The sequence below is a fragment of the Equus przewalskii genome, chromosome 3 (genome assembly GCF_037783145.1).
Source record: "Equus przewalskii isolate Varuska chromosome 3, EquPr2, whole genome shotgun sequence".
Lineage (NCBI taxonomy): Eukaryota > Metazoa > Chordata > Mammalia > Perissodactyla > Equidae > Equus > Equus przewalskii.
The window spans coordinates 118,701,217-118,711,996 of NC_091833.1; the positions used below are offsets into that span (position 1 = coordinate 118,701,217).

The 10,780-nt window shown below is 66.3% G+C and overlaps 1 protein-coding gene across 1 annotated transcript; it reads left to right on the forward strand.

Annotated features, from left to right (window-relative positions):
- Positions 1-3,593: 3,593 nt before the first annotated feature.
- On the forward strand, positions 3,594-7,156 carry NKX1-1 (NK1 homeobox 1). The gene is made up of 2 exons (XM_070611820.1): positions 3,594-4,047; positions 6,168-7,156. The coding sequence occupies exons 1-2, from the start codon at positions 3,594-3,596 to the stop codon at positions 7,022-7,024; spliced, it is 1,311 nt and encodes a 436-aa protein (XP_070467921.1). The 3' UTR covers positions 7,025-7,156.
- Positions 7,157-10,780: the final 3,624 nt, after the last annotated feature.

Consider the following 10,780-nt stretch of genomic DNA (forward strand, 5'->3'; position numbering starts at 1 on the left):
TGGGATGTCCCTCCTGCTCTAGTCCCCCAAAACTTCCCTAAACTCTGATGCTGGGGAGAGCATACAGGGCATGGATTGAAAGGGCTGGGCACTCAGCTCTCCCCAGCCCTCTCCCTCAAACACCTCCCCTCCCTCTTTGCACAGTCTCAGCCCTCATCCACTCCTTTTCCTGGATCCACTTCTAAGACATTTTACCACCAGTCCCTCCCCCAGATTTCTACCCTCGTCCCATGTCGCTTCCTGCCTTGACTCCCCCCCAGCTCGCCAGTGACCCCATCTGGTCCTGACTGATGTGCAGTGAGTGGTGGGGGCTTAGCAATGAAGGGGTGTTTCCTCCACTGGGTAGGCAAAGGCATCCCTCTCAGGCACTGATTTCACCTGTCAGTGCCCACCTGGGGCCCCGCAAGTGAAGCTGGTGGCTTGGAGATAACCCGATATGGCAGATGGGCAAAGATTGCACAAATGAGGGTCTAATTGACAATCAATTGTGATTAGGAGTGAAAGGACGTCTTTATAGCTGCAGACGCTCTGGGTTGAACTTGGGGGGAGGGGAGGGTTGTTTCTGGGTATCTAGGAGAGGAGGAGGGGTGCTGAGCATCTCTATAACTCCAGTTGTTCCTTAGAGATGGGGGATGGGAGAGGACGGACAGGAGAGGATATGACGATCTCCCTGATCCTTGTCTACACACAGCACCCCCTTTCTCATGGGAAAGTGACCCAAAGTGCCCTATGCAGCTCTGGAGGTCCTCCTCACACCGCTGTCCCACCCCTATGCCCCTGGTCTGGACTGCGGGCTTTGCAGCTCATTACCCTGCCTGTGGCAGCTCCTATTAGATCGTTGGGGGGTGCGGAAGAGAGGGGAGGGAAGCACCAGGGAGGGGTTCTTGACACTTCCAGGACAAACTCCAGGACAGTCAGAGCACTTTCTTTCATCCAAGTAGCACCCAGCCCTGAACCAGCCCCCGCCTCTCAGCAGGGAGAGCATTCTGACTGCTGAGTGTGTGTGCGTGTGTGTTTGGGGGGAGAACACCGAGGGGCTGTATACTATGATGCATTGCTTCATTATGCTCATTACGTATCATATTCAGCGTGCTGTATTCTGCTTACTGTATTCAGAGAGGCTCGCCAAACATTGTATGACATCTGCATTATATAAAACGTCATTTTGTGTGTGTTTGTGTTCGTGTTGAATGAAAATTCTACCAAGAGGGCTCACATTTCTCTTCCTCACCTGCAGGTGTCTAGTGTGTCTAACTGGGGTGAGAGCAGACCCGTGCCCGCCCCGCCCACACCGTAGGCTGTGGGGGTTGTGGCTGTAGGGTTTGCGCCTCGCCTGGTGACCTGTGGTAGAGACAGACGCTTTGTGGCATGGAGTGTGAGTGTGCGCTTGAGGGCGTTGTGATGCTCTGTGTCAGGCTGAGACTCGACCACCCAGAGCCGGGTCAGAGGTCTGCACTTGGGACCTGCTACCCAGGGTGCCCGGTGGTGGTGCCTCCTGTGGGAGCAGTGGGGCAGCTCAGGGCCATGGCCAGGGGGCCTGTATCCCCCTCCTCAGGAAAGAGTTAAAGGGGCACCAAGACCAGTGCTAGGCTGGCGGGCAGAGGGTGAGGCTGGCTGCAGGGATGTGGGTGCATTTGCGGTGGTGTGCCTGGGTGCTCATGAATGAATTTGCGCTTGTGTATGGTGCGTGCCAGTGAATGAATGTGTGTGTGTATGTGTGTGAAAGGCGTGTGCACATCTATATTCAAACTTAGCTGGGGGAGAGGTGGAGAGAGCTCGAGAGTCCCAGCAGGAGGGTGGGGGCGGGAAGGAGATAATTACCTCCCTGTGATGAGAGATTACCCACCCTCCTTCCCCCGGAGGTGATTTATAATTTAAAGATAAAGAATAATCAAGTCCTGGCCAGGAAGGACACAGTGTTGTGGGTCTGATTAGAATCTCGGGATGGACCAGCGCGCGAGGGAGGGGCGGGTTGGGGGAGGGGAGGCCTTGCCTCCCCCCAGTCCCAGCCTCCCTGAGGCTCAGCATGTCCGAGCTTGGCCCAAATTGCAGCCGATCGGTCCCCCATTATTTCTCCCAACTTTTAATTTCTGCTTCCAAAGGATCATTGCCCGCGGTAATTGCAAAGGACCCGTCCTTGTGCGTGGAGCAGGCTCCGGGGACCGCAGAGTGAGGCGGCACGCACACCGCTCGTGCACACGCCCGCGCGCACGCTCACACCCGTCACACACAGCCGCACACCCCGAAGACACTCGCACGCGCGCTCCACCGCCGGCTCCCACCTGGGTCCCACCAGCGGTGGGTGTGCTCCTGAGCGCGCGCAGAGGGAGGAGGGAGGAGGGCGCCGCCGCGCTCGCTCGGACGCCCGACCACGGCCCGTCCCTCCCGAGGGCCGCCGGGCCTGCGGGGCAACCCTCGCCGCGGTACATAACTGTGCACAAATAGAGACCCGGACGGAGGGCTTCCTTCTCGGGGCGCCAGGAAGGGGAGTTTGCCGTAACGTTTCCCCTTAGTTGAAGGGTATCGATTTTTGCGTAGGCCGCGTGCCATTTGTACGATTTTTAGATCCCCATTTTGGGAGGCCGGGGGCGGGGGGGGGGGGGCCGGCCAGCCTTCCTCATTTTCGATTCCACTTCTAATGAGCGATCCCGGGGGCGGCAGCGCCGCCCGGCGCGGGGACACGAGGCCGGGCCCTAATTTGACGCCACGAAGGAGGCGGGAGCGGGAGGGGCTGGAGGGGCAGAGACTCTGAGCAGGCGAGACCTCCAGACGCGAGGCCAAACCCCGAGCCAGCGACCGAGAGAGGAGGGACCGAGATCCACGGAACGCGTGGGAGGGGGTTGAAGGCGCGGCGAAGACCCGAGAGTGGCCGCGAGGACCCCATCCCCGCCCCAGCCGCCCCGAGGGGCGCCGGAGCCACAGCAGCCGCCAGAGCGCCAGGGCCCCGCGCCGGGAGCCGGAGGAGAGGCCGGCCGCGCCGCGTCCTGCGCCAGGATGTCCCAGCCAACTCCTGGCGCTCGCCCTCCCGCGCGCCCCGGCGCCTCCCCGGGCCCCTCGGCCGATTGATCCCGCAATTATTTAAAAGCCGGGCTGTCTCCTCCCCCTTCGCCCAGGAGGCAGGCACGCCGTTTCCGGATGAGCAGAGGCGCAGCGACACGCCGCTGACCGCGACTGTCACCCGCGGGCCGCACGCTGCCTCCGGGCTGCGCGTCTGTCGGTCGGGCCCGGGGCTCCGTCCGTGTGTCCCGCGCGGGGCCCGCCTCCTTCACCCGGGACCGTTCGCAGCCAATTAGGCGCGCGCGCTAACGAGGGCGGCGGAGCCCCGCGGCCGCCTGCGGGCGCACGTGTGTGCGGCGTGTGGGCGCGTGGGCGCCGCCGGCAGGGTCGCCATAAATGCGCGGGCCGGGCGCGGCGGGCGCCTGAGGCGGCGGCGGAGGCAGCGCCAGGCAGCACCGGCCAAGCGCAGGGCGCGGCACGGAGAGCGAGCGGAGCGGCGGCCGTCTGCGCGAGACCGTGCGGCGGCTCCCGGGCCGCCGGGGATGGGAGACCAGTAGCCGGCGGGGCCCGAGCGGCCGGAGCGGCGGGACGCCGGCATGAGCGCGAGCGGCCCGGTGGCTCCCGGGGACGGCCCCGCGCTGCCGCCGCCGCCGCCCGGGCCCGGTCCGGGGCCCGCACCGCCTGCGCCCGCCGCCGCCGCCCGGGACGCCATGGACGGGCGCGCCGAGCTGCCCGCCTTTCCCCGGGCCGGAGCCCCGCCGCTCGCCGCCAGCGACACAGTGCCCGCGGCGCCCGAGGGGGCTGGTGCGGCCCGGCCGGGCCCACCGCCGCGCCCCACCTCTTTCTCGGTGCTGGACATCCTGGACCCCAACAAGTTCAACAGCAGAAGACGCCGCTGTGTGCTGCTGGGCCCCGTGGCGCCCGCCGCGTGCGCCCCGTGCGCCCCGGCCCCTGCCGCCCCAGGACGCCCGCCGCGCGCGGAAGAGCTGGAGCGCCGCGCCCTCGCCGCCGCCGGAGGAGCTGGAGCCGCCACCGGAGCTGAGCCGCCGCGTGAGTAGGACGCGGCCGGCTCCGGGTCGCAGGGGCAGGGGACGGGCCGTGTCTGCGCGTTTACGCCCCGGGGACCCCTGGGCGAGCCTGGCCAGCCGGGCGCCAAGGCTCGGTGGAAAGTTCGCAGCGCGCGGGGCCGGCACCGGCCCGCCCGCGGCCTCCGTCTGACCCGGACTCCGGGGCCGCACCGCCACACGCCTCCCAGGATGGCTCCGCCGGGCCGGGCCCAGGGCTGCGGGGCTGCAGAGCCGGCCCAGGTTTCCCCACAGCGCGTTTCCGGCCTTGGAGGGTAGTCGGTGCCGAGGAGGGGACGTGCGCGGTGGCTGGCCGGTGACTTCCCCACCCCCACGCGACCAACCGAGGCCTTCTTCTCTCCTTCCTCCTTTTTTATTTATTTATTTTTTGGACAAATCAGACTAATTGTGACAAAACGCTGGTTATCTCTGGAAAAACAATTAAATCCCTTCGATTACAGTTAAGGGGAAATGTGCTTAGCCGCGGAAAGCGGCCGGTAATGGGGCGGCCCGCGCCCCCGGCCGGGTCGATATCCCATTACGGCAGCATGCATATCTCTTTCAAGCACCTTGCAAACTCCCCCCGAACATCTAAATTATAGGGTCAAAATTCGGATAATTACTCGATTAAAACCTATTACACTTATTAGGGGCCGCTATTGATCGAGAATTGCATTCGACCGGCTCCTGATTGCTTTTGGTGCCCCCTCCCCCGGCCTTTCCTCCCTCCAACTTCCCAGCCCCTCCGAGGCGCAGGGACAGAAGCCAGGGCTGGGGCAGGGCTGGGCCGCTGTCTCGGGGCAAGGCAGCCTTGGGCACCTGAGCTCGGTTTCCTCCAGGAAGCGGCAGGAGCAAATCCCGGCTGGCTCGGGGGAAACCCTTCCCACTTTTGGCCCGTCCGGGTTCCGAGTGTCTCCTCTCCAAGCCTCCACCCGCATGGAGCGCTGCCCGAGGCGGAAGGCCCAGTCTCCTGCTGACTTAAGGAGGGTCAGGCCTCCTCTCTCCTCAGCCCACCCTGGACAGGGCAGGGGCTGGGAGGCACGGTGGTCTCGGGGTCCCCTGGAGGACAGCCCCTGCTCCTGCTAAGGGATGTGGGTGGGAGGCCAGGACACCTGTCCTGCTCGCCGCCTCCATGCCACCTCTGTGGTTGCCGTGGAGGAATCTATCAGGACTGAATTTGTTTATTCCCTGGGTTCTCGGTGCCAACCTGACCCTACAGCGGGGACTTGGTCCCCGACTGGGTGAAACTGTGTAGGACACCTGCCCTGGCTTCTCCCTTGGTTGTGTGACCACTTGTGGGGGAGGAGGACCCACAGATGCCCCCAGGCCCTGCGCAAGACAGATGCTTTCTTCCAAATTTCTGAGACTCAAAATGTAGCACCAAGGGGCCTCTGCTTGGAGGGCAGGGCTGCAGCTCAGACTCTGCCACGGGACTTCCACCCAGGCTCAGCACTGCTCCAAACCCCTCCTGCTCAGGCCGGGACCCCATCGCCAGGACAAGCCCAGACCTGCTGGGGCCTCAACAGAGGGGCCGAGGGCGGCCACGTTCCAGGACCCGGAGGCCTGAGGGAGTGATGGGGCCAGGGTGGCCGATTTTGGTCCCCAGAAGTCTGCTCCCCCGTGCCGGCTCCAACCCCACCGCAGGTCTCTGGCCCAGCCCACTCTTAAATGCCCCGTAATTGGCTGACCCGGCGCCTTGCCATAATTGGAGGGTAATATACGCCCAAATAAATTAAATGGCCGTTAACTAGTTTGTACGTTACACAAAATGAGTTTAATTAAGTTTGTATCTGCCCCGCGGATCGATCGGAGATTTCCCTCCGCTGTGAACCCGCGGCACCGGCCGGCCCGCTCGCCGAAGGCGCGGCCCGGGGACGAGGGAGGAGAGGCCTCTGAAGAGAAGAAAACGGAGGGACGGGCGGGCGGGTGCGCGGGAACGAAGCGAAGAGGGCGGGCAAACGAAAGAGCCGAGCACAGAAAGAGGAGGGAAGTGAGCGAAGAGAAGCGACAAGCGGGACGGGGAGCCATTTCGGGGGAGCGGGAACGCTGGAGGGGACGGGCGAGCGCCAGCGCAGGGCGCGTCCTAACTGTGCCGTGCCCCCGCAGACGCCGGCGACCCCGACCCGGCGGACGAGGCCGAGGCCAACGGCTACAGCAGCGGCCGCAGCCCGAGCGCAGACAGCGGGGACGAGGCACCCGACGACGACGACGAGGACCCGGCGCCCGAGGCGGGGGCGGCGCGCGGCGCGGAGGAGGCGCGGGGAGGCGGCGGCGGCCTCGGGGCCCGCGGGTCGGGCTGTGCGGACGCGGCCGAGGCCGAGGCGACCCCCGGCGCCGTGGACGAGACCGCGGCCACCGGCCCCCGCGGGAACTCGCCCGGAGCCCCGGGCCCGCCGGGGGCCTCGGCGGCGGCGGGGGTCGCGGGGACCACCCCGCAGGGCGCGGCGGCGGCGACGAAGCCCAAACGGAAGCGCACGGGCTCCGACTCCAAGTCCGGGAAGCCGAGGCGCGCGCGCACCGCCTTCACCTACGAGCAGCTCGTGGCGCTGGAGAACAAGTTCAAGGCGACGCGCTACCTGTCGGTCTGCGAGCGCCTCAACCTGGCGCTGTCGCTGAGCCTCACCGAGACGCAGGTGAAGATCTGGTTCCAGAACCGCCGCACCAAGTGGAAGAAGCAGAACCCAGGCGCCGACACCAGCGCGCCGACCGGCGGCGGCGGGGGGCCGGGCCCGGGCGCGGGGCCGGGCGCGGGGCTGCCCGGCGGCCTCAGCCCGCTCAGCCCGTCGCCGCCCATGGGCGCGCCGCTGGCCATGCACGGCCCGGCCGCGTACCCGGCGCACGGCCCCGGCGGCCTGGTGTGCGCGGCGCAGCTGCCCTTCCTGTCGAGCCCGGCGGTGCTGTCGCCCTTCGTGCTGGGCTCGCAGACCTACGGCGCGCCCGCCTTCTACGCGCCGCACCTCTGAGCGCGGCCGGCGAGGACTCGTGCGCGGCCGGTCGCTACAGGAGTTTTAAATTTATAATCGACTGTCCGCATTGGGCGGCTTGGCCCGCTCGGAAGCACTTTGCTGAACTTCCCTCAATCAATAAACCGCAGGAGGCCGCGCCCGCGTCCCTCAGGCTCCCGCGCCACCCGCGCCCTTTGGTGGGGATGTCGGCGCGGCCGAGGCGCCCCCGGGTGTTGGCCCCGGCGCGGGGCTCGGGCCCCGGCGTCCCCGCCGCCCGGGGTCCCTCGACGAACTCGCCTGGTCCGATGGCACTTGGTCCCCCCATGCGCTCGGGGTGGTCGCAGGGCACCCGCCAGCGGGCTGAGGCTCCGTCCGAGAGTCTTGGTCCCCGTGCCGCCGCCTCCCCTGACCCCCAGCCCCGTGGCCTCGGGGACGTCCCCTTACTCGCTCCTTGTGGCCTCAGGAGGCTCCTTGGGGGCGCGGAGCCCAGCGGGACGGAGCCGGGCGCGGGATCGGGGCTGAGGCACCGCTCTGGCCGGCGGCGACCCCCTCCACCGCCGTCCACTCCCCCTGAGTCCGGGCGGGGGTCGCTCCGCTCGCGTTGGGCGCGTCCACCCGGCAGCTCCTGCCGCTTTCCGGGCGGGAAACCGGGACTGGCGGGCTGAGCGACCTGCCCGAGGGTGCCTGAGTCCGGCCCGCGGGAGCCCTGTGTCCGGCCCGGCGCGGCCCCCGTTCCTCGAACGAGCCGGGTCGTGTCTGGGCGCGGCTCCCGGAGCGACAGGCGGCGGCGCGATGGCCGAGATGACAAGGCCCCGGGGGGTGGGGTGGGGAGGCGGCTCGCAGGGGGCGCTGGCCTCGGCCAGCCGATTGCTCGGAGGGACGGTCCCCGCGAGTCACCTGCCACCAAGCGCTGCGGCCGGGCTGGAAGGAGACGACCCCAGTGGTGGGTGGCTGGCATGGAAGACAGTGCCCCACGTGGGCTTGTCTTGCTGGCTAGAAAGTTCAAAGGGGCAGCTCCGGGCCATCTGCGGGGGTGTGTGGGGGGGGCAGAGGCAGGTGCGACCACCCTGTCCCCTGCTGCAGCCCCCACTGCCTGGGCCGCTGGCCTCCCTCAGGCCCGGTGTCATCTGGTGTCACCGGGTTCCTCCCGTCAGTGTGGCACGGGCACTGCCAGAAATTCCCCCATAAGTAGCCCGTCCGCGTTGTGAGCACCAGGGCCACACTCTCCCGGCCTGGGCAGCCACACTCTCGCTGAGTCTAAGGGGGGGGCAGGTGGGTGGGGACACCTTGGTCTCAGCGCTGAGGCCTGGGCCTCCAGGGTGTAGGCAATTGACAGAGGAGCCCCAGAAGACTCCAGAAGTTTCCAGAAGCCTCTTGGCGTCAAATCAAATCATCAGCATCACTGTGGACTTAGCTGGAGGTGGGGGCAAGGGGCTGCCAAGCAAGAAGCCCCAGCCTCCACTTCCAGGAGCTGGGGGGCGGGGAGAGACCTGCAGAGCGCGGGCGGTTGGGATCTCGAAGGAGCCTGTCTGTCTCCCGATCTCGGCCTCGCCTAAGCCCACCTTGCTGAGCTCAACTGGGCGGGCTGGGACAATCCGAGGGCTTCCCAGCCCTAGGAGGGAGAGAACAGGGGAGACCAGGTACTGATACACCCACCAGGGCCTCCCACACTCCCACACCCTTTCCTGCCCCATCAGCATCCTCCAGGGGGAGGCCGTGAGGGGGAGGAAGAGGGAGGGAGGGGCAGCCCCTTCAGACACAGGCCAGCTCAGCTCCCCCCTCTCCCCACCCCAGTCCTGCCCTGACTGACAAGGCCACACAGACGGTGTCTTCTAGGGCCCTCAGAAACAGCGGCCACACCTGGACCCTCCAACATCAACCCTGGCTACAGGACAGGGTGGCGGGAGGGGAAGTGAAGCCAGGATGCTGGAGAAGCACCCCCCCCACGCACTCTACTCCACCTCGGGGCTCCCTCGACTCAGCTGGAGCTGGAGCCACACGCAGGGCACTCAGGGCCACTCTGGGCATCTGTGCAGGCCCTGCTGTGGGAGGGGCTCTGCGCCCTGGCTCTCCTCTGGGTCCCTCCAGTCTCTTTCGTGCACACCTACTGTGCGCCGGCCACTTTCAGGATAGACTTGGGTCGGGCCATCTGAGCCTCCCAGCACACTGTGGCATTCGTGCTGTGGTTATCTGCGCATTACATGAGGGGAAACTGAGGCCTGGAGGTTGTAGGGCTTGCTGCGAGCAGCCCCTGCCCTGGCCCAACCTCGGTGCCCTGCTCCCTCCTGGAGGAGCCCGGTCGGCCCAGCCCAGCTTGCGCTCCGTCAGGTGCTCAGGATCCGCCGGAGCTTGAGGGTGCAGGCTCCTCTGGCTGCTTCCTGGGGCCCTCAGGCTGGCCCCACCACCCCTGCTCCCACTAGGCTTGGGGGACCCCTGCCTGCCCAGTTCTCAGCCTGGGGTCCCTGTGTCCAACTCAGGGTCCCAGCTCCCTGGACCTGAGCTGGAGGCAGAGGTGAGCGGGGTCCTTGCTGGCCCCTTGTTCCTACCCCACCGCCAGCGTCCCACTTTGGTGTCAGTGCCATGAGGGGCTGTCAGTCTCAGGATCTGAGTGCACTGCGGGATGGCTCCTCCCCAAGCTCCCAGGGCCAGTCCTGGCCCCAGACAATCCCAGAATTGCACCCATGCAGTTTCCATCATGTGGAAGAGCCTTCTCTCTCTAAGCAGGGCATAGCCCGTGCAAGTGTGAGGCCCCAAAGGCCTCCCCGGGGAGACGCCCCTCCCCACACTGCCCCCCAGTCTCGCGCCCAGGCACCACTGACCCCAGAGGCAGAGCTCCCCCTGAGCCCCCTCCCCTCCCTCCGTGTCCAGCCTATGGCTGGCACTCCGTGGTCCCTTCTATGTGCTAGGGTTGGCTTTGGCTGCACGAAAGAGAAAATCGGAATGAAGAGAAGTTGAAAGGAGATTGTTCATTTTCTCTCGTGTGAGGGAATTCTGGCCATTGGCAGCCCTGGGCAGCTATGACACCTTCATGGAATCCTTGGAGACCAGCTCCATCCAGCTCTCTGCTACACCATCCCTAGGCCAGGCCCCCATCCTCATGGATCCAGATGGAGGGTGAGGCTCCAGCCATCACAGTCCCATTCTGGGCAGCAAACAGGAGGGAAGAGAGAAGAGGGGCGAGCCCCTTTCCTTTTAAGGAGCTTTCCCAGAAGCCCGTGTGACACAGCTGCTCACATCTCAGTGGCCAGAGCTTGCTCACATGACCACTCCTAGCCAAGGGGACTGGGAAATGTAGTTGTCAGCTGGCGAGAAAGGGAGGGTGGACAGGGGACCTCGGGCTCACCCAGTCCCTGCCCGCCCGCCCGCCCGCCCGCCGGCCGCAGTGGAGCCAGCTTCGTGGGCCCCCAGGCCCTGGCCTCATGTGGCTGTGGCCACACCCCCGAGTGGGTGCTCCCCTACCTGCTGTGTCCACCTGCTCTTCTCCGGGACCCCCCGCCCCTCCACCAGCAGGTTCCTGCCCCCTGCCCATCCCTGCCACTTGCCACCTCCCAGCTCTGGGATGGGCTCTGCTGGGCGCATGTCAGTGTCCAGATGTGCCCTAGAGTCTGCGCCCTCCCTCACCGACCCCATGTCGCTGCCAGCTGCCCCTGCTTGGCCCTATCTCAGAACCAGTTGCCAAGAGAACTGTCTACACTCGCTGTCTACACTGACTTCTCCGTGGCTTCTCACCTCTGCCCCCGCCCCACACTCTTTCACCCCTGCCCCACGCTCTCT